We start from the raw sequence: 27988 nt of genomic DNA on the forward strand, positions 1-27988 counted from the left end.
ATATAATATAATATAATATAATATATATAATTAAATATTAAAACATGTGGGCTGGGCCTAAAATGGGTGGGCCGATGTCGGCCCAAGAATTTTGGTTTGGGCCGGGCTGGGCCGTAACTAGCCCAGCCCAACAGCTAATTAATTAGCTGCTGCATGCAGAATTTGTATGCAGCAGTCACGACCGGGAGGGGGGAAGGGTGATCGGAGAAGAGAATTAAGTAGGGATGCTTACCTGGCGTTGGAGAGCTAGTGGTCTGGTGGAGGACGATGGCGTGGCTGACGGTTGCAGCAGTGGAGGTTGGCGAAGGAAGGAAGAAGAAGAAGAAAAACTTGCAGCGGAGAGAAAGAAAGCTCACGGCTAGAACTGTTGGTGTGGCTGAGGAGGAAGTTGTTACCCGGCTGCCTTTGGGAAGGAGGAGAGCTTCTGGGAAGGATGGTTGCTGCCGCTGCTGCTGCTGGGGTGGCGGTGGTGGAGAGAAGAAAAATTTTTACAGAGAAGAGAGGGAGAGGGAGAGAGATGTTGCAGGCTTCAGTGAGGTTGCTGGGTAATGGATGGGGTGTGGTGTTTTGTGGGAAGGATGGCGGTTGGAGGCCACGGCCACGACGGAGAGGAAAAGGAAAGAGAGGGCTGGTTGCAGGAAAACTAGGCCGGAAAAAGCTGATTTTTTGCCAACTTTGGGTTCAATTTTCTCCACCTCCTGAGCATGAAATTTTTTCCTATTTATAGGGATAGAAAGAGGGTAATCTTGTCTTCAACAAGGAAAAATTCTTAGCCCTCTATTCAACTCAAGGAAACCAAGCTGTTGGTTCAAAATGTGTACCTCGAACTGCCAAATTTGGCAGTCCAAGGTTGCAGACTGCACAAGGTGGTCACTTTGGGCCAATAAACGGAGCCGTTTCAAAGTTTTTTAACTCGACCGGACCATTCTCTAGGATAAAGGGGTTTCAGGTGGATATTTTGGTGCACGCGTTGTTGGATTTGCTGGCCAAACGAGGCAGAAAATGTGCCTGGAAAGCTGCTACTTGGGCAACTTTGTGGGGAAGACGATGAACAGTAACCAGGCGACGCATCGCCTGGTCCCTTCCTTCTTGTTTTTAAATCCCAAAAACGACGCCGTTTTGGGTTAAAATTAGGGATTTGCTGATTTTTAATTTGGTCCTCCAGCTTTCAATTTCTTTCAATCAAATCCTTAATTGACCCTAAACTTCTGATTTAATGCAATTGGGTCCGGGCTTAACTTCAACTTCAGCCCCAGATTTACATGCCTTTTGCAATATGGTCTTTGATCTTAGATTTATGCAATTTCATCCCTAATTGACCATTAAACTTTCAATTTCTTCAATTTGACCCCTGGATTTTGTTAATTAGACCTCTATAGTTCGGCGCCTTTTACGGATTGGTCCTTGCCTTTGGATTTTGTCAATTTAACCCCTAATTGGCCCCAAAACTTCAATTTTCTTTCAATTTGGCCCCTGATTTCAATTAATTAACTTGGTAAAAATTAAATTTGATCTCTTAAAATTCCAATCTTCTCAATTAAGCCCAAATTAGGCTTCCAAACTTAATGTTTTCACCAATTAAGCCCCAAATAAAATTAATTTGACCCAATTAAAGTATAATTAAGTCCTTGCATTTAATTAAATCCTTTATTTGGACCTAAATTAATTCTTAAATGTAATTAAAATTTAATTTGGCCCATGATTAAATTTTTTGAAAAAAAAGTGAATTTTAGGGAATAACCTAGAATTGGGTTATGAAAATTAATATCTTATTTAGGAGGTATTGAGCAGATATATAAATTTAATGAGAGTTTGTTTATTCGGATAGATTAATGAAAGTTGAATGATGAATACCTTACTTTATGGAATTTGCAAATTATTTTTTTATTTTAGCGCTTTGATTACTAGAGATTAGTAATAAGATAGTTAGGGAGTGTGATTAATACTTAAAAACGTATTTTTATTAAGGTTTTATATCATCATTTTGCACTTGAAGTATCAATAACTCAACTAAAGCATGTTTTATACTAACATATCTAATAATATAAGATATCTTTAATGTATGATAAATGTTCATTTTAAATGCAGGTCTATCACATAAATGAAAGGATTGATTGATGAGTTTAAGAACTGAAATTGAAATGATAAAGAGATGGTCAAATTTAGAAAAGAGATGTAGATGTAGTCCAAACAGGAATACTGTTTGGTAATTGGGTCATATCTGGAGCTATAGATCTCGGATTTAGGTCTACTTTATATGGATGGAAAGATAAGATATAGGCCTATAACTTTCATTATGTTTAGTTAAGTTTATTTTGTCAATGTGAAAAGGTTACACTAATGATATAAGAATAAGTATAGTGTAAACTCAACATGAACCTTAATGTTTGATAATAGTATGTTTTATATTTGTTATCTTGTTCACTTGGTATAATAAATTCATGGCACTTTTATAACCCTGTATGGTATAACTAGTCTTTTCCTGAAAATATTTTTAGATTTTGGATTTTGAAATAAAAAATATTTATTTTTTATAAATCAACTTTGTGGATTTAAATTTGGGTTATGAAAGCATAATTTAAAGGGGTTTTTTTTGTTCAATGATAATTTAATAATTATATTATTACAATGAATAATAATGTAAATCTTAGTGAACAGAAACTTTCCTAGGAGATTTTTTTTAATAAACAACTTATCAAAACTATAAGTTAAATATCAAATCTCAAACTTTGATTTTTCTGTGTTTGGGGGAGTTGTTGGTGTGTGTAAAGAGATGGAATCTGTGCTCCCATTGCCTTGCTCCATGGTGAATTGTTGTTCAAGTGGGAGAGTTGCATCAGTCATATGGGCTCTGTAATCATCATTTCCGTCTCCATTAGTGAAGCATCCTCCGTTCCAAGCCCAAAAAAGACTAGAGGTCCATGACCCAGAACAGTCAGTACTTTGGACACAATTGGGCCCATCTTAATTTTTCTGGAACGACAGGCCCATTGGCATTTTATTTTCAGCCTAGGCAGGTAAATGGTGACTAGAGGCCCATGACCCATAACAGTCGGTATTTTGGACACAATTAGGCCCATCTTAATTTTTTTGGAAAGACAGGCCCATCGACATTTTATTTTCAGCCTAGGCAGGTGAATGATGGAATGAAACAGGGAAAAAGAGAAGGAAATGATTGGATGTGGACTATACTTTCAATCTTTGCCCTTTTTATGAGCAGTGTCATCTCTCAATTGGTCATTAGAAAAAAGGTGTGAAAATGGCTATCATCATTGGTGAGAAATCGTGCACAATACCATCAATGGAGGACCATGAAATGTCTCGGTTTCTGCAAGCTTCCTTGGGAAGATTCTATCATCACTCATGATCTTCCTCAAAAAAAAAAAAAAAAAAAAAAAAAAAGAGGAGGAGGAGATTCATACAGTAAAGCAGCCAAAATATAATAATAAACGTGAACCATTTAGGTAACTTTTAAGTAATATTTATGATAACAATTTGTTTCCACTTCCAATAGCTTTTCTTTTTTTGTTTCTCCTTTTAGCTCCATGTTCATCCACTTTCAATATCTCTTTTTATTTTTTAATGTTTTCTGGAATATTGTTTTATTAATTTTTTAGTTTTTTTGTCTAATTTAAATATGCCTGTATTAAAAATTAATTTTTTAAAATAAAAATATATTATTTTAATATATTTTTAAATAAAAATATTTTAAAAAACTTGTAATTTAGTTTCAATATCTCCTTTTGTATTTCTTAAAGTGTTATGGCTTGTTGTCATAATGGTTGTAAAGTGTTGTTTGATTAATTTTTTTAGTGTTTTTATACTGTTATAACTTATTAATATTAAAAATTAATTTTAAAAAATAAAAATAAATTATTAAAAGTATTTTAAAATAAAAAATATTTCAAAAAGTAATTGTTGTTATAATATTAAATAATTTATAATTCATAATATTTTTTAAAAGTATTTTTTACTTGAAAATATATTAAATAATTTTTAATTATTTATATTAATATATTATGATTATAAAAAATATTAATTTAATATTTTATAAAAATAAAACATGAATAAAAATAATAAACATTATCTTATAAAATGGCCTCGTTATATCGACTTTGCTTAAAATAGTCACGTGCAATCACGCACTTGGAAAATGACCTCGCTATTACATCGACTTTCCTTAAAATTGTCACGTGTAATTTTTTTTTTTTTAATTTTACGATAAAATGTATTTTCAAATCAATTTATATATCAAACATGGTGGGCTCCATCCACCGGCTACAACCAGTCAATTCTCGTGTCCTATTATCTCTGACACTTTGACTTCCTTTACTCCCTTTTCCATATTTCTGTGTTTGTTCCCCCATCAACTCTTACAGCGCGTCCCTTTACGCCACAACGAGCTTGTTTCACTTTGCTATCGCAATAAAAAAAAAGTCAGATTTATAAAAAATATTTTTAGATATAATTTTAAAATATAAATTTGATCAAGATTCCTACTAAAATAAATTCACAAATATTTATAAATGAAATCATGATATTACAACTTCTATAAAAACATCATTTAAAACATAATTATATGCAAAATTTAATATAAAAATAAAAATACGAGTTTTTTTAAAAGAAATGATACCATATTTATAAATAAAAAGAAAGTTTTTATAGAAATCATATTATTATAATTTCTATAAATTCAAGGTTTGAAATATACATATATATATAAATTATAAATTTCTCTTGACGGGAAGGAAAACAAACATAGTTTTTAAATTTTCTAAGAATATATTTAAGAATATGGTCTAAATTATATTTTTTAAAAATTTAAAATTTTATTTTTTACTAAAATTTAATATATTTTATATGTTTTGGATTGTTTTAAAATAAAAAATTATTAATATATATTTTAATATAAAAAATTATTTAATAATTACATGTACCTATACTACCAGACAGAACCTTTTATTTTCAATTGTAAGGTAATATTAAAAATCCTTCTAATAAGCAATCTAAGTTGAAAGAATTATGCTTGAGACATGGTGGTCTTCTTCCACGCACATATTTCAAACATAGAGCTTGGACTTCCAAATCCCTATAATCGATCCTCCCTCGAAGGAAGGCGAACCTCACTCTCAAAGCAATCAAATTTCTCCACCAAATATTCTCAGTTTTTTCTCAGCAAGAGACAAATATTAGATTAGGTAGGAGATACGTAGAGAGAAGAAGCCCGAGTGGCTCGTTAACTGGCAAGAGAAACAAAACAAAGGGAAAGTGATGAAATAAAATCATTAATCATCTAAAAGTCAGCCCTTGTGTCTTCATTTCAAGTCATAAACACGTACTATTATCTCTCACAAGTTTGAGTGTGTATTTTGTTGTTTTCTTTGTCCAGTAAACTATAGATTCGCTTCTGTATTCCCTGTCCCTTCGATATCTTTTTCTTTCTCTAGATTCTGTCTCCTGTTGCTTTCCTTAACTGCTTTTTTACGTTTTGAGAGAGAGAGAGAGAGAGAGAGAGAGAGGTTTTTGAAATGGGAACGAACCTATTTCTTGAAAAGTTGGCAACTGTGGGCTGCTGTATTGACATGGTACTTTTATTTCACTTGCAAGTGATGTCTTAATGCATCGTTGGAACCCTTGAGGTGGGTTCTTCTTATCTAGATTCTAGACTCGCTATAGTTTCTTTCTTTCTTTCTTCAATAATCTTATCAACTCTTCTTCAAAGCTTTGATCTTGGGATCTGGTTTAGTTGTTAATTGTTGCTTAATTTGCTAAATGTTGCTTTTTGTTGGCTTGTAGGTGCTTTGGGATGTGTGTTTGAAGTTGCTTCATTTGGATGACTTTCTTGCTCTCACAGTAGTCGTTTTTCAACAGTGTAGGGTTTTGGGGATTAGTTGAATATTTTTTTTTATTTTCTGTGAAGGGTTTAGGTTTCAAGTGGGGTCAAGAGATCTCAGTTTGTTTGGCTGGCTTCACCTATCTTTATATAATCTTATTTTTTTCTTGTTTAGTGGTGTGAATTATTGCTTCGCTTTCAAGTTGTTAACTCGGTCCTTGTTTTGTGGTTCCTGAGGTGTTTTGCATTTGAAGTTTGTTCACTTGGGGTGCTTATTTTATTTTCCTTTGTTTTCTCTAAAGGGCATCACTATGGTCTTGGTTTCTTAAAGTTATAGGGATTTGATTTCAAGTGGGGATTGCTGATATCTATTAATTTCACTTCCTTTTGTTGCTTCATTTGCAATTTGGAGCTTGCGAGCTGCTTTTGTTTTTTTCTCGCTGGAGATTTGACATGCAAGTTCCTTCAATTGGGCTTCTCTTGAAAAGCAGTTAATGCCCAAGAAATATCAACTTCAATGCGGGAGTCTTTGCCTTGATTTGAGCTGGGGCTAAGCTTTGATTTCAATAATGGCGACGGTGGAGACTGTTTCAATGACTTTCCTCAGATCGGTGTTCTTTGCTTGCTTTCTTTGTTCATCTTGGGGTCTCAAAACCACAACTCAATCCTGTGATCCAAATGATATGCTGGCCCTGAAGGAATTTGCAGGAAAACTCACGAATGGGTCCATCATAACATCATGGTCCAGCAAGACTGACTGCTGTCAATGGGAAGGGGTTGTATGTCGAAGTAATATCAGTGGCTCAATTCACAGCAGGGTTACCATGCTGATTCTGTCCAAAATGGGTCTTCAAGGGTTAATTCCGCCCTCCTTGGGCCGCTTAGATCAGCTGAAATCAGTTAATCTCTCTTTCAATCAACTCAGTGGTGGATTGCCTTCGGAGCTCTCGAGCTTGAAGCAGTTGGAGGATCTTGATTTGAGCCATAACTTGCTATCAGGACAAGTTTCAGGGGTGCTTTCTCGTTTGTTATCCATTCGGACACTGAACATTTCCAGCAATCTGTTCAAGGAAGACTTGCTTGAGCTTGGAGGATGCCCAAATCTTGTTGCGTTCAACATGAGCAACAATTCGTTCACTGGTCGAATCAGTTCGCAAATTTGCAGCTCCTCTAAAGGGATTCAGATTCTTGATTTATCTGCGAACCATCTCGTGGGCGATCTTGAAGGCTTGTTCAATTGCAGCAGATCTCTTCAACAATTGCATTTGGACTCCAATTCACTTTCAGGCTCTCTCCCTGATTTTGTATACTCAATGTCAGCTTTGCAGCACTTCTCTATCTCCAACAACAATTTCTCTGGCCAGTTAAGCAAGGAAGTGAGTAAGCTCTTTAATCTTAAAAACCTGGTTATTTATGGAAACCAGTTTTCAGGCCATATACCAAATGCATTTGTCAACCTTACATTTCTAGAACAATTTGTTGCCCATTCAAATATGTTGTCTGGACCTTTGCCTTCAACACTGTCATTCTGCTCAAAGCTTCACATTCTTGACCTTAGAAACAATTCTTTAACTGGTCCAATTGATCTTAATTTCAGTGGAATGCCTAGTCTTTGTACACTTGATCTTGCCTCTAATCACCTTTCTGGGCCACTTCCAAATTCTCTATCTGTTTGCCGCGAATTGAAGATTTTGAGCCTGGCTAAGAATGAATTAACCGGAAAAATCCCCGAGAGTTTCGCAAATCTCTCATCACTTTCGTTTCTCTCATTGTCCAACAATAGTTTTGTGGACTTATCTGGGGCACTTACAGTACTGCAGCAATGCCAGAATCTCTCCACTCTTATCCTCACTAAGAACTTCGTTGGTGAGGAAATTCCCAGAAATGTAAGTGGTTTTCGGAATTTAATGGTCTTAGCATTTGGAAATTGTGCTCTCAAAGGCCAAATCCCAGTTTGGCTGTTGAGATGCAGGAAGTTGGAAGTTCTTGATTTGTCCTGGAATCATCTGGATGGAAGTATTCCTTCTTGGATTGGCCAGATGGAGAGTTTGTTTTACCTGGACCTCTCAAATAACTCCCTAACTGGAGAGATCCCTCAAAGTTTGACTCAGCTAAAGAGCCTCATCTCTGCAAACAGCAGTTCACCCCATCTAACTGCGTCTGCTGGCATTCCTCTATATGTAAAGCGAAACCAGAGTGCTAGTGGTTTGCAATACAACCAAGCTTCAAGTTTCCCTCCTTCAATATTGTTGAGCAACAATAGAATAACTGGGACAATTCCACCTGAAGTAGGAAGGCTGAAAGACCTCCACGTCTTTGATTTGAGCAGGAACAGCATTACGGGGGCCATACCTAGCTCTTTTTCTCAGATGGAAAACCTGGAAGTTTTAGATTTGTCATCCAACAATCTGTATGGGTCAATCCCCCCATCGCTCGAGAAGCTGACATTCCTGTCGAAGTTTAGCGTGGCTAATAATCACTTGAGGGGACAAATTCCCACCGGAGGGCAGTTCTATAGCTTTCCTAGCTCAAGCTTTGAGGGTAATCCAGGACTCTGTGGGGTAATAGTCTCTCCCTGTAATGTCATTAATAATATGATGAAGCCTGGTATCCCATCTGGTTCGGACAGTAGATTCAGTCGAGGCAATATTCTTAGCATAACAATCACTATAGTAGTTGGGCTTGCGCTGGTCCTTGCTATTGTTTTGCACAAGATGTCAAGGAGGAATGCGGGGGATTCTATTGGTGATTTGGAGGAGGAAGTCAGTCTTCCGCACAGGTTATCTGAAGCTCTCAGGTCTTCCAAATTGGTGCTTTTTCAGAATTCTGATTGCAAAGACCTCACAGTTCCAGATTTGTTGAAATCAACAAATAACTTCAACCAAGCAAACATCATTGGTTGTGGTGGATTCGGCCTGGTTTACAAGGCCAACCTTCCCAACGGTACAAAAGCTGCAATCAAGAGGCTTTCTGGAGACTGTGGCCAGATGGAACGTGAATTTCAGGCTGAAGTGGAAGCTCTGTCGAGGGCCCAACACAAAAACCTTGTTTCTCTTCAAGGTTATTGTAGGCATGGTAATGACAGATTATTGATTTACTCGTACATGGAAAATGGAAGCTTGGATTATTGGCTGCATGAATCTGTTGATGGGACCTCAGTACTTAAATGGGAGGTGAGACTCAAGATAGCTCAAGGAGCAGCTTGTGGGTTAGCATATCTGCACAAAGTTTGCGAGCCACATATAGTTCACCGAGATGTGAAATCGAGCAACATACTTCTAGATGAGAAATTTGAAGCTCACTTGGCTGATTTTGGTCTCTCAAGGCTACTTCGTCCTTACGATACTCATGTGACAACAGATTTGGTAGGTACATTGGGTTATATACCTCCTGAATATAGCCAAACATTGATGGCAACATGCAGGGGTGATGTTTACAGTTTTGGTGTTGTTCTTCTTGAACTTCTTACCGGTAGAAGGCCCGTGGAAGTTTGCAAAGGAAAAAACTGCAGAAATTTGGTTTCCTGGCTGTTTCAGATGAAGTCCGAGAAAAGGGAGGCAGAGATTATAGACTCAGCAATTTGGGGTAAAGATCGTCAGAAACAGCTGTTTGAAATGCTCGAAATTGCATGCAGATGCTTAGACCAAGATCCTAGGCGGAGACCCCTTATCGAAGAAGTTGTTTCATGGCTTGATGGTATTGGATTCCAAGCTGCTCAACAATGATCTATAATAATACTGTACTTAGTTTCAGGGTTCTTAGTTTCAGTTGGGGTGGACATGGGAAGGTATACTTGTAAAGTAAACTCCATTCCAAGTTTCTATAATATTGAAATGTTGACCAAGTTTCTATTGTATTATTCTGTTATAAATAAGCATATTATAAAATGCGTTGTCCTAGCCCTTGCCCTTGTACAGTTTTCTTTTTGTTCCCCATTATATTACCATGGAAGATCAAAGCCTTCACATTGTGCTACACATATTACATATTGATGTAAATCAATTTACTAGGTTTCTTTTAGAATTTGAATATTCAAGGTCTTGACCTTCAAGCATTTAAGGCTCAGAATATATAGAAATTAGAAATTAGATATGCTGCAGATAACGGAGATTGCCCCTCTTTTAGCTATTGTTTTGGCCTGCTTGTTCTCGTCTTGAGCAAACCACTATCAACAAATTGACAGAAATGCAGCTTCTATTCTGACATGGTTAATGCATCATCTCTGCAACTGTCAAGTCTTGTAAACTTTCTTGGCATCCACCCATGTCATTCGAAAGACAGCTAAATGCCATTTATGCAGAAAGATAGACTAGCCGCCCTCCACATTTTCCCGAGTTGAGAAGCTTCAAGAGGCAAAGCTTGCCGGTCACCCTGTAGCAAATGCTTTTGTGAAACAAAAGATTGGATTATCTGTCACTTCCCTACATAAAAACATCATGGGTAAGCTTTTTCTTGATTGAGAGAGACCCTAAAAATATTAAAATGCAACCGTAAAGATACTTTTTACGTGCTTTTCTTGCTTGGGTGTCCACGTTGACAGGATAGGTCGACGTGCCATTACTCGAGGTTACCTGCCTCTTCTTTTTTGACTTTGGTAGCATAGCCTGCTGAAGAAACTCTGTCTAGCTAAAAAAGCAGCAGATATTGGTGATGTGAAACTCACTAATAATCTTAAACCGGAAGGATTTGAATTCTGGAAACAAAATGGAGGACTCATAATAATAACAATAATTAAAAAAATAGAATGAGATTTCTTGGGTCATATTAAAATTTTAATTTTTAATTTTTTTATTACAATAACAATTACTTTTTAAAATATTTTTTATTTGTAAATACATTAAAATAATATTTTTTAATATTAACATATCAAAATAATCTAAAAATATAAAAAATAATTTAAAATTAATAAATCAAATTAATTTTTTTACTTTTTTTAAAACATTTTTAAACTGCTGTTCCATACAGGGAGTATAGATTGGGGACACCCCATTTAATCAATATTCTATGATGGAAGAACATAAAATATAGATGAAATCTTTGTAATTTTCAAAGTCTAGGATCCTTCGCAGATGGATTGATTGAGATTAATAATTGAGTAGTGTTTGGTATCCATCTTTTTCAGTCACCTCGATCGTAACCTTTTTTTATTTCTACCTCGAGCTTGAAGCTCCGAAAATCTCTCCCTTTTTCCTTTTTCTACGCCAATTTCCATAATCGAACTTTCCTTGGTGTTTTTATTCTTATATCTTCCTTTGCCTTTTCTTTTTCTTTGTGTGTGCTATCACGGATTAAACATGAGGAGTACACTCGAGCTCCTTAGTGTCATCATGTCAGGATATTCAAATATACATCTCTTTACCATCGCCAGTTGTCTTCATACAAGTCAATTTTAGGTTTGTTTGGTAAGAAAATGGAATTGGATGAGGCATGATATTCAAATATACAAGATTTTTACATGGAGGGAGGATGCTATGTAAAAGGTATAGATGCTTGAGAAGACAAGCTTACCTGTTATCCTCCTATCTCATGCATGCATAAAAAACGTTATCATAACATCACATTGTATTTTTCCTATTAAAAACTTTAAAAATCCAAAAAACTTCAGTCCATTCGCGCATGCATGCATTTCAATCGGACGGAAAATGGAAATTCAATTCTTGTAGAGCAACTTTGGTGTCAAAAAGTCGTCGTGGTTGATAAGACACGACTGATTACGCCCGTGGATCCATCATCCTCGAACCTCGAAGAAAACAAGCACTCCGATTTGGATACGGGTAATGTCATATTGGGCTCTAGCAAGAGGCCTAGATAGCTAGAGACTATGAATCTTACCAGAGCTGAGCTTATCCTAACTGATATTTTGTCACGAGTTTCTTCTAGAGTCTAGTTGTTTGTATTGGACCTTAAACCTAAAATTCTAAACAAATGGGCCCAAAGCTGTTCGAGGGAGTAAACATTTTTGTTGCAACAAGCGGAGCAGGATTTTGTCTTTAACAAAACCTAGAGTTTTCCTCTACTTCCACAGTTTTCTTTTCCTTTCTGGTCTTTCAATATGTTCATGACCAGCTCTCTTAAGTTGTTTTGCTACTCTAATGCCCAGTATATGAAAGTTTTGATCTTTCTAAGCTTTTTTGCAAGCATTCGGTTGCTTAATTTTGATAATTGTTTCTTGCTTTTGATAGATTGTTTCCTTGTCTCGATTTTGTTGCATTTATTCTATTATAGCTATGCCTATGATGATGTTAACTTTTTATATGCTATCATGTTCTATATCCATGAAAAAAATCCAAATCATAGGCATATTATTTCTCCCCCCTAGCAAGTTTGGGATAGTTAAAGAATTGAATTTTTTTTTTTTCAATTTGTTAGAGCTTATATTGCAAGTGATGATAAACAAGACCAACAATCAGCCACTCCTTTCTGGAGAATGATGATGCTGTCAAAATAAGAATCATCAGATCTGATGCATTTGTACAGGCTCTTCAATCTTCTTTTGTGTCCGTATATTTATTTTATTTCATTTTTTTATGATGGTTAATGAGAGGTAATTAATTAGTGTTTTGGTAATGTGGATGGCTTCTTATTCTTTGTCAAGATTATGCATTATTGTTTGATTGGTGTTCTTTTAGAGAGTTAAATACGTTGCTTTAGTTTCATTTGACATATTTATTATGATGGCAAGAGTTCTTTCTCAATGTCAAATTCTTAATTCAATTGAAAAGGAAGAAGAATTTCCATTTAATGTACAAATTAGTATGTGCTGGATGTTGAGCCTCAACAGTGTCTGTGGTGGCTCTAGAGCTAGCATGGTTTGCTCTAGAATTTCAATTGAAGTAATTTATTGAAGTCTGCTTCTGCCTGCAGCTTCTCTAGTTAGTGTTGACACGGCATTTTTTAAGATTTAAATTACTTACTGTGCCCAAAGTTTTTCCCTTTTGGTATCAAAGTGATTTAGAACTTTGAGTGAATAAGAACTTACTAAAGTTTTGTTGTGCCTGTGATGGGGTTAGATATACTATGAGCAACAGCAATGAAATGACCTTAATATGAGGCACTGATTATGGGTTTAGATATATTATGAGCAACAGCAATGAAATTACCTTAATATGAGGCACTGATTGTTCATTTTCTGGTGTGTTGTACGTATCATGACACTACTAATTGTTATTTGTGTCATTGGTTTGAATTTATGGTTTTGCAGAACTTGAATGTGCGTTAATCAGTTGTTTCTTCTTGCATGATTACTAAGCCCTGTTGGAAGAATTTTATGTTTGTTTTCTTTAACCTCTTTCCATGAACTTATTTTGCTAGATCACTTTCTCAAATAGATTTTTTTTAATATAAATTCTTAATAGATGGTTTGCCTCTGATGTGATTTACTGCACGTATCATCAGACAAAGTGATGATATTTGCACCACCTCTGAGGCAAAACCATGATTTGTTTTTTACCACGATCTTAAGCATAATATACCCTTCATGGTGGGGTTGGGTGCCATTTGCAAGATACATAAAATTGTATTACATTTGTGTTGAAATGACATTCACTGCTTCGTCATTGAATTTGATGAGCTTTTTAAATGCAGATCACTGTTTTGGATAGCACACTTGGTAAGTTGTGCTTATTGGGTATTCATCTCTGGTTCTCAAGCCACATTCACTGTTTGTCTAGATGGTTTCATGTTTGATTCAGAGTCTTCATAACAGTTGCTAGAAAGCCAGATGATTGTCAAGTAAGAACTTGAGATTTGAATATGGGGTCTTTGCAGCTTTCCACTCCAACTGCATCTCATAATATATCTGCTTGTTGCTTCTCTTCCAGCTTTGTGAAGCTCAACCATATATATTTTTGAGAAGCACTATTATTTCATTTTCAAGAATACTTGTTTTGAACAAATGGGAGAATATTATGAACAGATTAAGATTCATTCTGGTTTCCCAAGATTTGATACTGACTAGCTAGCACACACAATTTACACATCGGTAGTTTCAGAATTCATGATTCAGAAAGAAGACACATCAACTTGGATCATCCTCTTTTGCCCAAAGGAACATGTCAAATTCTCTCAAAACATGTTAAGTTTTACATGTGCCGCACCACACCGACTTGTTCTTTATTTCACTTTTAACTATTCAGCTACGTTTATGTTCGAAGAAATCAACATTCTGCAGCAAAACATCTACCTAGAAGGGAACTATGGCAGCACTATTTTTGGCAAAAAGAGCCGTCATTAACATCTCTAGAGCTTCATCTGGATCAACCTCGTTGTGTTGTGTCTGCCAACAGGGCTTACTTCTCCACTGGTTTTCAACGAGCTAAAGTATCTCTATGCTGTAATTCCTCTTTTTTATACATTGATCTCTCTCTGTATCCTAAAATATTTAGACACAGCATATAGTTTGTCTTTGAAAAGCATGGCTAACCTCGTCTAGCATTGAATTACATGTATTTCCACGATGGGGACTATTGGTCGGTTCCTAAGCTAGACCATTAATAACGTTTTTTTTTTTATTCTTCCATTATGTGCTAAATTTTCAGGGTACCAGTGTAGCAGCAGAGACAAGAAGAGAAACAAATAGCCCAGATAGGACACCAGGAAAATCTTATAGTGCAACAAATGATCCAACTAGGCAAGGCTTGTATGAGGCCAAGCAACAAGCTGTAGACCCTGATGAATATACAAACTGTTTACATTAATAGTATTTTTTTATAAAAAAACTAGTGCAATTCATTTTTATTGTGGAGTAGGAGCAACACAGTTTGTGGCTGACACTGCCAAAGAAGGGGTTAGAAAAGTTAACACAAGTAGCAGACACGATTGGGGACGCGGCTAAGGAAACAATGGATGGTGCACGGGAAGCAGCCAAAGAGGCTAACCAAAAGATTAGAGAGACAGTAGGTGGTGGAAATGACGATAGTAACAGTCATGATCATAACAGCCACGACAAGAACAATAATAACGTGGAAGATCCAGTGTTTGTTGAGGTCCATAAGTTGATGGACCAGCTGTTGATACAGTAGAGTACAGAAATATTGATGATTTGAGAAGAATAGGCGCCAGAGCAGATTGAGAAAGCACTTGGTTCTTAAGTTTGCTTGCATTTGGTAGCAATAACTATGGTCTGTTACAATGTTTGTACCCCGCTGGCTTAATTAGAAAACAATGGATTTGTGATGAGACCTGAGAGTCTGTTCGTTTGCGTGTTTGAAGCAACTACAGCCGAACAATTATTTGGTGATATTAAAAATACAATTTATTTTTGATAGAATTCATCAGGTTTTGCATTTAAAGCGCAGTTAAATTCAAAGCAGCTCTGAGCTGTTTTGTTTTTCTAACTGTTTACATTAATAGTATTTTTTTAAAAAAAAACTAGTGCAATTCATTTTTATTGTATTGTTAACGTAAATAGTGAAAAATTAATTTAGAATAAATTAAATTTACTCGTTTTGAAATTTTAATTTTATTTTTTATAATATTTTTATTATTTTTATTATATACTTAAAAAAAACATGAAAATTATAATTTTTATGGGATAAATTTTGCCCATAATAAAATTATAAATAATTTAATAAAATAATTAAAAATATTATAATATCAATTAAAAATATTTTTTATATAAATTTTTTTAAAAAATTATAATTATAAAAACTATAATAATATCAAACACAAATTTTACAATTTTTATGTTTATCTTTATTTTCAGTAGGGTTTCTGAATTGAGATAAATGAGTTTCAATAATTTTGTTTCAGCCCTCAATCTTGAAAAAGTAGGGTGCTGAGCTTTGGTTCACCAAAACAAATACCAGCAACACACCACATATGAGAACCTTAAAATGGTATAGGCAAAGGCTGATCAGGGAAGGCGGGTGCACAGCTAATCAGTTCCCAAATGATCATGACGCCTTGTCAGTGATTCTGTGGAGAATGAGACTTTTAGCCTTTGTGTATTCAAAAGAGCTCTGTCCATTTCCTTCATACAACCACAAAGGATTCTAGAACTTGAAGCTGAAATAGTTTCGAACCATGAACTCACGCACTCTCTGCACTACAGGACATTTTCAGACTAGAATTCTATCTTCACGACAGAAAGTGCCCAAATTTTGTCGAGTTGCATTGTTGAACAAGAAAACATCCGACTTGGAATCTGATACGCTCTTGCTTTGGCCATTAAATTGCCAAAACAAATTCCAAAGTGAAAAGGATTGGCAAAATGTGACACACAGCAACTCACAAAGCCATTGAAAGCATTTTCCAGGGCAAGCAAAAGGGACCTGCAAAAGACGATAGGCAATCCATATAATCCAGCACTTCACTCATCATTTCCTACAAATCCATTTCGAAGGGTAACAAAGAATCAAAGAAGATGATAGGTAATGTAGATAGGGAATATAGATCACTTATCATCACCATTATCATAGCACAATTTAGATACACCGAATAATTTTTTGAAACAATATCATACAAGATTTTTGTGTTCCGGAACTAGTTGACAATTGGCAGTGCTTTTTTTCAAAAAAAAATTGTTTTAAATTAATTTTTTTATATTTTTAGACTGTTTTGATATATTAATATTAAAAATAAATCTATAAAAACAAAAATATATTATTTTAATATATTTTTAAATAAAAATATTTTAAAAATCAATCCTTTACCGCAATATCAAACGCTGCCTGAAACTTGAAAGATCTCCATCTTATCAAACAGCTGTTTGGTTCTCTTTATAGACAAGAATTGTTCTTTTCCAAAGCAAAGTCATGATCCATTCATTTGTATTCTGTGTTTTTTTACTTCATCAACGATCTAGTCTTCGTGATTCCCAGCCCAAACAAATTAGAGAATCTGGAGGGAATATAGGACCAATATCCAACTCCGATATTGAGAGTAACAGGCACTTTATGGAAGTCAAAATCATATGCAAAGGCCATTTCCTTTAATGTGTTATCATAAAAGGTAAAGAAAATAAAAGAGAGACGCGGAAGAGTGGAGGGGTGAAAGGTAGGTAGACATCAGAACATGGAATCGCACTTGTGGGTGGAAACGGATTGTGATATTTGAGAGTTCCTGTTTGCCATACCATGAATTTGCTTCAACTAGTTGGTGCCTTTATGCCTGTTAATGTTGTGTCGATTTTCAGCGTTTTGCTGATTGGGATTTTGAGCTATAGACTTTTTATTTAAATATCTAGAATTTTTTCTTCTATTTGACATAATAATCATATGAAGATGTTCATCTATCCTAAACATAAATTTCATTAAAGGTCGTACTCCACTGCAAGTAATTGGCAGTGACGATCTTTTCATTCATGTGATTTGAACTCGAGGCCTATCCTTTCACCACCTCCAAGAACACTACTATGCTACTCATCCATGCTAAATGTTAATATCTGTGATACCATCCGCCATTTTCCTTGCAGATTACAGAAAATCAAGATGTCCAAGAAGATTGGTTGTAGTGATACTTAATTCTTTATGATTTGACCACCAAACTCTTGCCTTTCACATATATTCTTTATGATTGTGCTATGAGCCTTTAATGCTGAACTCAACTTGGAGATCCTCTGTGATAGGTAACAGCCAATCACGTATAAGATATGTGCAGGAATAGGAAGGATTCTTATAAGCTAAGGTCCCTTTTCACTGCTACAAAATTAGTCCAGCCCTTAACCTTGTACTATTAGATGTACAAACACAAGCTTTACTCAAATTCTAATGAGCTATAGCGCCTTGTATGATTTCAGCTGTCTATCTGTTTTTCATAGACATTTGCTAAAGTAGTCCATTTGTGCTTGGTACAAGAGCCACGTGAAAACTTGTGTTGGGTCATGTCACCACTGAGGTTTTGCCTTCCCAGCTATCATGGCATGTACATTGTGTCAAGGCCACTGAGCCATGTCCCGAACTTTATAACACAAAAGACCCATAGACTTGTACCGTAAGCCAACCCCAGCAAAAAACACATCGATAGAAAGCCAGCATTCAGTTGCAACGCAATCATCTTAAATATTGAATTAATCAATCTGCACATGGACCTGTAAGTCTTGCATCAGGTAAAAAAGACACGAGGAGAAAAGATAAGAGGAATAAAGCTTTGCATGAACAAAAGACTGGAAATCTAATAGTCCATTTCAACAAAAAAGAAGCATAGGGTACTCTGCTACAGTACACTGCTTGTCCAACCAAGAGGAGCAGAATATTGTGTGAGCATTGATTCTGTACCATTAAATTAAAGGGTGCACTAAAATTTGACATGTCCTTCTCGTGCCTCAGCCATAAATGTAATCTTCTCACTAACATCGCTTACTTGAGTGCAGAGTGCAATTCAGTGCCTCTCTTGCTCACTTAAGTACCAGAAAATTTGCTTTGTTGCACACCATTAATGTCAAGATAAAGCGTAAGAAAGCACTCCGGAAAAATGGTGATAAAAAACAGAAAGTAATGGTTTAAGGGGCCCTTTGTTGAGGATAATTCAGTCCGTCTGTGTTTTGATTTCTTCAGCAGGAAAATCAAGTGATCAAATCTGTGCTGTAGGCTAACATTATGTTGGAAAACTATATCCTTCCTGCCGTCCCATGTTACTAAATTTGATAACAGTCGATTTGACTCGAAATCACCCAACCTTTTTTCTTCCTTCTTCATTGACAAAACCATCAATCCTGATTCCTACCTAACTCTTTCATGTCTAAAAAAAAGCTAGAAGATTAACCTGAACACGTCAAGTGATTCATTTGACATAAAATGCACCTGCTATATTACCAAAACTTCATGCTTAAACCAAATTATTGACTAACTCATAGACTTACTCTGCGAATGCCCTTTCTAAACAATGATTGCATAGGTCTGCTAATATCATTTAATTTCGTTTTCACATCTAGGGAAGCAATAATAATTGAGCGTCAACCACACACATGCGGTGTCAAATGAAAATATCACTACAAGCACCAATAACAGCAATTAAGCAGAAAATTTATCTGTCATAGCAAATCACAACAAACAAACTCCACACTCTAATCATTCATTCATTGTCAACTGACACCATACATAAAAAAAAAACACAAGAATATGTTGCTTGTGGTCCTCCCTTCTTTTTTCACCTTTTCCTTTACACTCTCTCCTACAGACCTTCATTTAAGTACTTCAAAAGCCACTCCTCACCTTGCTAGCTATCACACAATACCTCATTTGTGTGATATCCTCCCTAAAATAATGGACGCTAGGACTCTTGTAGGGAAGAATAGCAGTTTGAAAGAAAAAATGATCAACAAAGATGATTTCCTGATTGAGGATGAGTTGGAGGATGACATGGAAGAATATGAGAGTGGCGGCGGTGTTGGTTTAGCCGATGATGAAAAGAAGAAAGGAGCTGGTGTTATGCATGGGAAGAGAGGGACTGGTAGTGGCGGAGCGTCTCCACCATCCTGCCAAGTGGAGAAGTGTGGAGCTAATTTAACTGACGCTAAGAGGTACCACAGGAGACACAAAGTTTGCGAGGTTCACGCAAAGTCACCAGCTGTGGTTGTTGCTGGCCTCAGGCAGAGGTTTTGTCAGCAATGCAGCAGGTATTTCTGTTTCATGCGTTTTTGTTTAGCTACCTTTCTATCAGTAGGACGTATTTTCTTTTACTAGTATGGATACATAGCATGCGACTTGAAAATTAAAGGGGTTTGAGGAGAAATATGCTTTGTTCACACACAATTTCTTTTCCCTTGTGCAGCTTCTTCATAAAAAAATAGTGGCTAGTTTTTGGCATTTGTAACATTACTGGCCTGAAAGAAACTTGTTTGAGTTTTGAAGTCGGGCGTAGTTATCTGAATTAGCCAATGCAAGCTCAGCGTGAAGAAGATTGCCTAACCCATGCAATTGACTGAAGCTAAAACTCAGTAAAGTGTTAGAATTACAAGTTCCAAATACTCTGGAGACTCATCCATAAACAATCTCAACCTTTTTCAGTTGCTAGTAGATCTCAAAAACAAAAGGAAGAGTGGGATTTATTTAGTATCGTTTGAACGGTAAAAGTTCTGCAACCTTCTTTGGTTGGATGACAAATGTTGGATTTTCATCAGGATTCCCCAAAAGAAGGTTTGACAGAGTTAGGGTACATAAATGTAGGTTGTGACTTAATGGTCCAAGTGTTGTGATACAATTTACTTCAACAGTATGAAAAGAAATGGTGCTAATTAGGCTTGAAAGTTTCTAACTCGAGACAAGTTTCTGCTGGTCACGAACACAAAATCAGCTGACTGATTAATCTGATCAAAATTGATGTTCCTAACATCATGGAATGTCAAAAAATTAATGGAGAGGCTGTTTCCGCTTAAGAGATTTTGTTAGATATATGAGCCTTTGCCAAGTAATATGTGTTTTCCCTTTCCATGCATTTTTCCACGTGATGATACTTCCGAAAAGAGGTGTTTTTACCAAAATTTACTTGAAAGACAATTTCAGCTCATTGTGGTTCTCTCTGCTCATCTTCCAGTGACTTGCTATGTATATGGTTCTGTTTAAGTTGCTTTCACTATTCTATAATTATGAGCCTTTGCAGGTTCCACGAGCTAGCGGAGTTCGATGAAACAAAGAGGAGCTGCCGTAGGCGTTTGGCAGGGCACAATGAGAGGCGCCGGAAGAGCACAGCTGAGTCTTATGGAGAGGGTTCAAACCGCAAAGGCGTCAATACTCCATTGAAAGAGAGACCGTGCAGGCAAGCTGATGAAAGAGGAAGATTTCAGATAAACATCCCACCCCAAGGAAGTTCCTCTTACAAGCGATCCCAGATCAGATGAAGACCAAACCAGCGGCATGCTCCCTCTCTTCTGTCAAGTAACAGCTTACTTCTACGCATGTTTGGGACCGTATACGATCGACCACTACAAGGGATTGTATGTTCTTGGTGTACTTTAGTATCTACTTGCTGTAATGTTGTTTGACAGAGGCTGTATTATGTGGATTAAGCCTCAAATGGTGTTCAAGGTTCTACCAGCATTGGCTTGGTGGAATCTTATAGCTATCCTATAAAGAATAATGTTGACTATGTTCTTGCCGAGCTGCAAAAGAACCTCGTTGGGTTCATCTTACTAAGAAAACAACGTTGCTGAGGATAGGTGTACCAAAGAGCTGCTTCCTGCGTCTGAACCAAACTCATCCAATGAAAATTAGTCTAACCCAACTTCTACGATGCTTGAAAACCTCGATTTCTAGCTGGTTCTACCCTTCCAGTATCCTATGATTCAAGACCACGTACATTCCCTATCCAAAAAGCATGATTATAAATTGTTAAGATGGTCTTGGATTAAATTCAATTAAAGTTCAAATATATCAAAATCCAAGCTCAAAAAATATTTATATATACAAATGAAGCACGTAAATTGCAAATGATGAATCACACATCGAAGTACGTGTGTGTATATAGCATCAAGAGTTTTATTTTTGTCTTTATATTTGTTACATGTGTTTTAGACAAAATAAAAAGTCGCCACAAGTTGATGCGGATTATTAATAAATTAAAGAGGGTAAAAAAAATAAAGAAAAAGAAGATGGTTAAAGAGAGGAGAAGAAAAGCAGTCTCACACAAAAATTTATTTTTTAAAATTAATTATTAAAACTGTTAATGTCATAGAAAAATATATCTAAATAGTCTAACGCAAACTCTAATCAAAACATTACCAACAATTAAGCTAACAACCTATTAAAATAAATAAAATTTAAAATAAAATAATACAAAATCTAATAACAAAAAGGTAATGAGTTGAGCTATTGTCCATCCTTTGTGTTCGTGTATGTGTGATATATAATACAAGTCTAGTATCTTCACCAATTCTTTTAAGGATAAAAAATTTGACCCTTTTAAGTGTAGCTTTTAACTCTAATGATACTTCTAAAAATCAAAATCTTGACCCTTTTAAGTGTAGCATTTGACAACTCTAATGATACTTCTAAAAATCAAAATTAACACACTATAATATATATTTAATAATCCAAGTATAATCCAAATCAGGTCACCTAACTTAACAAAGTAGAAATCGTTGAACCTTATTATCCCTTGTTAAAACAACATGTTCATTCAAATAGCATCAATATGTTCCTTTTATATTGATAAAAAAGGTGACAATGGTCATATGAGATGGGTTGTTGTCTCTTATATTCAACAAGATTTTTTATATTAAAAATAAAGCTAATATCAAAGTTAAGGATATGTCAATCACTTAAGTATTTGATCTAACTTCAATAATACTTTGAATAGTCCAACTTTACATGCCATTAATTTTTTTCTAGTTTCAAGAGGATACATTTCAAGTCTAATCCATTTCATGACATAATCTCTACCATTAAATGCATTGTGATGCTATATAAATAAGCTTGAAGTTTGTATTGGATATTACTTGCTTAAATTTATTTTGTGATCTCAACATGCAAACCAAATTAGATTAAAGACGTGGAAATAAGATATACAAGACTTATAGATTTACCATGAACAACTTTAAATGTACTCTATAGATCTATTAACCTTAATAATATAAGAAAATCAGGTCGTAGTGAGAACCAAATCTCAATTTTTATTATATGCAATCATCAGACATCTCAAGAGATTAACTAGGTTTCGATCAATCATCCTAGTTTGACCATTTGTTTTGGAGTAATAGGTAATAAAGAATTTCAACTTGATAATTCCAAAAGTAATTCATATATCACACATCTCTATCTAAGACTATGGCTTTAAAAAGGCAATATAACTTCATAATCTCATCAAAATAGAGTTTAGTAACTCAAGAGTCATCTATTACATTAGTGTAAAGAATAAAATGGATCATCTTTAAAAAACAGTCAACAATAAAAAATATAAAATCGTGCTTCTATAAGGTAAATGAAAGCTTAAGCACAACTTTCATACTTGCATCTTGCTAAGGATAATCAAACATGGGAAGAGGAGTGTAAATACTGATGTTTTGTTCTTTATGCTTGGCTAATTAAAATGTCAAAATTAATCAACCAAGTGGCGATATCCTCGATGCACAAGCTTTTTATGAAAATAAATATTTTTTTTAGTTTTTTTATTTTTATTTAGTTTAAAATTTTTTGGTTTTTCTTATTCAATATTATTAGGCTTTTCTAGTTTCTTTTATCAAAAGGAATTTTCTTTTATTTTCCTATTCAATATTATTAGAGTTTCCTAGTTTTTTCTATATAAAAAGTTACAGTAGTCTTTTGATAAGTGTAATAACATAAATATTTTAGACATATATCTATATTTATAATAGTCTTAATTTTTAAGAATTTTTACTTATAACAAAAAAAAAAAACAAATGCATAAAAATACCCGCTCTTTTGTGTAAACAAAAAGACCAAATCACATAGATTATAATTCCAAGGATTAAGTGAATTCAATTACAAAAACTATTTTAATTTTTTTTTATAAAAACTATGTTATTTTGACTTGTATTCTTCAAGTCAATTACTTTAGACACGGGGATGAAATCACATTAATTAAAGTTAATAATTTTTTAAAAAAACCAACTTATATTGTTTGGGAAGCTACGTCTTAATTTTTTCTAAGACAAGAAAAGTAATCTCACTGTAGTTTAGCAACAATAAACCTATATTTTGTTTGAGTATATTTGCTAGATTTGTTGCCAAAGCTCCGCTACAGATATGGAGTTGAGGTGTCAATAAATTCTCATAAGCATACATGTTTTAAAAAAATATATAGCATAGATATAAATTCATAACATATCTTGAGGTGTCAATAAATTCTTATAAGCATATATTTTTTAAAAAAATATAGGTATAAATTCATAACATATCAAGTTGACTCAATCAAAAGCTGATTTAATAAAAAAATTTAAGATAATATTATTCAAGCTTTTAAAAAAAATTAAGTTGGGACATTATATGAACATAAAAAAGATATTCAGATCATGAAAAACTTTTTGACAATATCATTAAACATGATCTAGTAAGTAGATCTTAAATTTATTGACCCAACTCCTTGTCTAAATCAAGCTTTAAATAAATTGTGTGGGAGTTTAACTAACATACAACTTATAATGTTTGAAATTAACCTAGATGAATAGTAAAAACGTAGTTTGACTTTAAAAAAAATTCAAATTTATATTTTTTAACATTAAGATGGAAACAATGGATCGACCCTGATCAATTCAGGTTAACTCGTAAAATTCATGACTTGGATTATGAACATGATCATAATAAGCTAATTTGGTTAGACGTTTTATCTTTTTCCTTTTCCTTTTGTTTTGTCTCCCTAGTTGAGCCTTCATCCAATTCAATAGGTTGAAGTCAAGACTGAATTAAAGAATTATTAGAGAATTAAAGACTAAATTAAATAGAGATGGTAAAGAGTTTCCAGTATACTAGCGTGTGAGGAAAGCCACCACATTAGAGAGGCCCACATAGCTTCCTTCGAGCTTTGATGATGGTTTTTTGTAGTATTGTTAGAATCGTCTTAATAAGAAGGACATACTTTTATCACAGTATGCGATGACTAAGAAGCTCTAATGTAATTCTGTTAGGAGATGGTAAAGAGTTTCCGTGTGAGGAAAGCCACCACATTAGAGAGGCCCACATAGCTTCCTTCGAGCTTTGATGATGGTTTTTTGTAGTATTGTTAGAATCGTCTTGATAAGGACATACTTTTACCATAGTATGCGGTGACTAAGAAGCTCTAATGTAATTCTGTTAACTCATTCATCTTTGCTTTCTTTTCCTTTTTCCTCTTCTTAATTCTCATGTTTGATTTCTTCTTTTCTTCCCTTCAAAAACAAAGAGGGCTACATTTTTTTTCTTTACAATTTTCAATTGTAATTTACTTTAGTTTCAATCCTTTAAAAAAAACAAAGAATATGAATATTTTTTTGTTGAATCAAAGTGTTATTCCAATGATTTGGATGCTTTTTTTAATCCAATGAGAAACCCACATTGAACTTATTAAAACAAACTACTAAAACCAATCTCGAATAAAACCCACATGAAAGGATCGAATTGAGGTGAAAATAACTACATGATTTTCAAAGAAAGTTACCTTGTGTAAATTCGCAATGCAATTGTGTGTGCACTCGTGTATAGTTGAATGAACAACATATTGCCAAGATCTTTTAGTTTTTTCTTAACTAGTAGTTTCGACTGGTAACCTTATAAAGTCTATTTTAATATTTCAGTTAATTCTAAAAATGTAGTTGAGTGAAATCAAAATTGATTAATATTAATTTTAAAAATATTTTAATTTAATATGCATTTTATAGAATTTAATATCATGTGTATTTTTACTTTTGAGCTTAGATATATTTTATAGATATGGTTTTGATATCACGTGATTAATTATTAATAACACTTAACAATATAATTGAAAGAGTCAATAATTAAAAGAACACAAAAATCAATGTTCATAAGAATGATCGAGCAATCTATATTGAAATGATGCATAATTTCATTTAATTAGTGCATAACTATAACTAAAAAAATAGAAACTCTCATTTTCTACTTGATAGTTTTTTCTTTTTTTTGTATTGATGTAATTTTAAATATTAATTTTCATAGATTGAAACCTAATTATAATTTTATATATAAAAAAATGATATAGTCAAGCAAAACTCTTATGTTAATTCGAAAGAATAAGAAATCACATTTTTTTTATATGTCAATTGTAAGATCCATATTCTTAGCACAACCTAAGCACAAGATTTAATCTAAACCCAACCTAACTAATTTAAATATTTAAAAAAATAAAAAATTGCTAAGAGCATTGTTTTCTCTCTTTTCCTATTTTCTTCCCTAACTTTCCACTCCTGTTTGCAAGGATTTCAATTTTGAATTTAAGATTTTATTTCAAGAAAGATAGAAGAAACAAATAATTTTTTTTCCTTTTTTGTTATTTTCAATTAAGGATTGATTGTGGAAGATTTTAAAATGTGTTAGAGGTTTTTTATATTATTTTGATAATAAAATAATTTAAAGGATTGAATTGATGTTTTAGGATGTTAGCTAGCCTTAAAGAAACTGATTTGATGTTGGAATTATAGGTTGTTGAAAAATAGATTATGTTATTATAAAATCTACAAATTTAAAAATTGCAAATCAGGATTTTAGAAACTCTAATTAATCGATCGATCGATTGGCTGAACTGGCTAACCGATTGACTGATTGATATTAGTCGACCGATTGGTCTGAACCAGTTGGCTTGTGATAGTAGTCAACTGGTTGGTCATCTTAGTTGATCGTTTGACCAACAATAGAGTTTTATTGGATATGTTAGGTTTGATCAGTTTGGATTAAGTTTGGGATCGATCGGGTTAATCAATTTGGTTTTATATTTACATTTTGGTCTTTAAACTTAGAGTTTTTAATCTTTAATGTTACTTTACTTTGATTTTTTTTAAAATATTTTTCGTATCCTTTATAGGTTTTGTTGATGTTTCTCTCAACGATCTTCAGTAGTCTTCGGTTCTGTATTCGTTTGTCTTTCTTTTTTTCAGGTAAGTGGAGTAATCTTTAATGTGCATCTAATATAAATAAATATATATATATATATTGATTATCGGATGAGCTCAAATAATTAATTTCTTGAATATTTATATATATTGCTTTATTTTCTAAGTACTCACTTGTTCTTGAATTTACACTTTTATTTTGTTGAACTAAATTATATTTGATAAGATATATATCACTTTAATAATTATATGAGTATCTATCATATTCTAATATTGATATACTTGTCAGTAAGTTCATACTAATAGAGAATAGTTAGTCTGTGCATATAATAATTTGTATATCTAGCTGGTGAAAGAGTCGTCAGCATATAGCAACTGATCCTCCCATGGTAGTCATTTTCTAGTGTCATTTAGTCATTTTCGAGAGTCACCTAGTCTCTTATATGTATTTCACTACTTCATATTATATTCTTAGTACGTATATTTATCTTTAAATGTTATTCCCTTACTGAATTGGTTGAACTTATCCCTCTATTTTTTCTAATATTATTCAGGTTCTTAATTTTTATTAGCAGGTAAACTTTATTAAGTGTTATTGCTTCTTTAGTTTTAGTTGGTATGCCTTACTTGTACCACAAAACTTTCCTTTTATTTTTTGTTCAATATTTTAAACACTTTATTATTGCACTATTTTAAATAAGTTTGGATTTTAACAATATAATAAATATTATAAATTATTTTATCTATTGATGAGAATTTTTGAAGTGTTATTTGTTTTTATTAGTTTTAAAAAATATAATATTTTCAAATATATTGAAATGCTATGAAATCTTCGTATAATTTACTTTATAATATTTATATTATGAGGTTTAGCATAAATATAATATTTTTATGTCACTTTTTATATTGTCGATCGTAGATCCAGAATTCAAATAACGACTTCAATGATTATTATCTAAAGATAGGTATTATTAACCAAAAACTAATATAAACTGAAAAAACAATGAATTGTCGACATAACATCTACTGGTACTAATAGGGGCAATATTTTCGTTACTGTAAGAACATCAATGTTATATCAATTTTGTTATCGTTGTAAAAGTTTTTAAAACTAGAAGCCCTAGATTAATTAGTTATTAATTATCAAACCTCTATTATAATAAAATAAATTGATAATTAATCCCTATTTCTTGTAAGGTTATAAAAAAATCATTATTTTTTACAATAGTAATTAATTTTGATATTATTTTTTACATATAAATAAAGGTCAAAATCATGATATATCATCTTCTTGTTAAGTTGCATGAAAAATCTAAAAAATAACCATTTAAAAATCATATTACAACCTCAAAACACGTCTCTAGAAACTAACTTCCACAAACATACGAATCCCAAAAGACTAAAAAAAATTTCCGAGAATACATGGACATGCAGATTTTTGAATTGCGTGGCCTGAATGGAGCTCATCAGAGTTTTCTCCCTCCTTCCTTCTCCCTCACCGGTTCTCTCTCTCTCTCTCTCTCCATCTAGGGACCGGCATGTATTACAAATGAAGGGCAAGAACCATGCAAGAAAAACTTGGAAACCTAAGGACCAAAGCGAATATATGTTTTCAAAAAATCAAATTTAAGAAAGGATGTGGTTAACGATATCATTTGGCCCTGATGAACAATATAACATAATGTCGAATCCACAGTGCAAACGAGTCTGTTCTGCAATGTATC

General features: G+C 33.7%; 2 protein-coding genes and 1 long non-coding RNA gene across 3 annotated transcripts; 2 read left to right on the forward strand and 1 right to left on the reverse strand.

Moving 5' to 3' along the window:
• The first annotated feature begins 5029 nt into the window (after positions 1-5029).
• On the forward strand, positions 5030-9807 carry LOC105139161 (phytosulfokine receptor 2-like). The gene is made up of 2 exons (XM_011045520.1): positions 5030-5639; positions 5797-9807. Exon 2 carries the CDS (start codon positions 6403-6405, stop codon positions 9556-9558), a length of 3156 nt encoding a protein of 1051 aa, XP_011043822.1. The 5' UTR covers positions 5030-5639; positions 5797-6402; the 3' UTR covers positions 9559-9807.
• Positions 9808-12138: 2331 nt separating this feature from the next.
• Positions 12139-12992, reverse strand: LOC105139162 (uncharacterized). Its single transcript, XR_844929.1, has 2 exons — positions 12934-12992; positions 12139-12873 (listed from the first exon to the last, which is right to left on the reverse strand). It is a non-coding gene; the product is annotated as an uncharacterized LOC105139162 (long non-coding RNA).
• Positions 12993-18947: 5955 nt separating this feature from the next.
• On the forward strand, positions 18948-20858 carry LOC105139163 (squamosa promoter-binding protein 1-like). Its single transcript, XM_011045522.1, has 2 exons — positions 18948-19388; positions 20372-20858. The coding sequence occupies exons 1-2, from the start codon at positions 19036-19038 to the stop codon at positions 20607-20609; spliced, it is 591 nt and encodes a 196-aa protein (XP_011043824.1). The 5' UTR covers positions 18948-19035; the 3' UTR covers positions 20610-20858.
• The last annotated feature ends 7130 nt before the right edge of the window (positions 20859-27988 follow it).

This window comes from Populus euphratica, unplaced genomic scaffold (assembly GCF_000495115.2).
Source record: "Populus euphratica unplaced genomic scaffold, PopEup_1.0 scaffold139.1, whole genome shotgun sequence".
Taxonomy (NCBI): domain Eukaryota; kingdom Viridiplantae; phylum Streptophyta; class Magnoliopsida; order Malpighiales; family Salicaceae; genus Populus; species Populus euphratica.

Bases quoted from the DNA above. Each gene is read 5' to 3' on its own strand.
- LOC105139161 (XM_011045520.1), top strand. From the start codon at position 6,403: ATGGCGACGGTGGAGACTGTTTCAATGACTTTCCTCAGATCGGTGTTC.
- LOC105139163 (XM_011045522.1), top strand. From the start codon at position 19,036: ATGGACGCTAGGACTCTTGTAGGGAAGAATAGCAGTTTGAAAGAAAAA. The intron at 19,389-20,371 runs GTATTTCTGTTT...GAGCCTTTGCAG, and splicing joins TTTTGTCAGCAATGCAGCAG to GTTCCACGAGCTAGCGGAGT.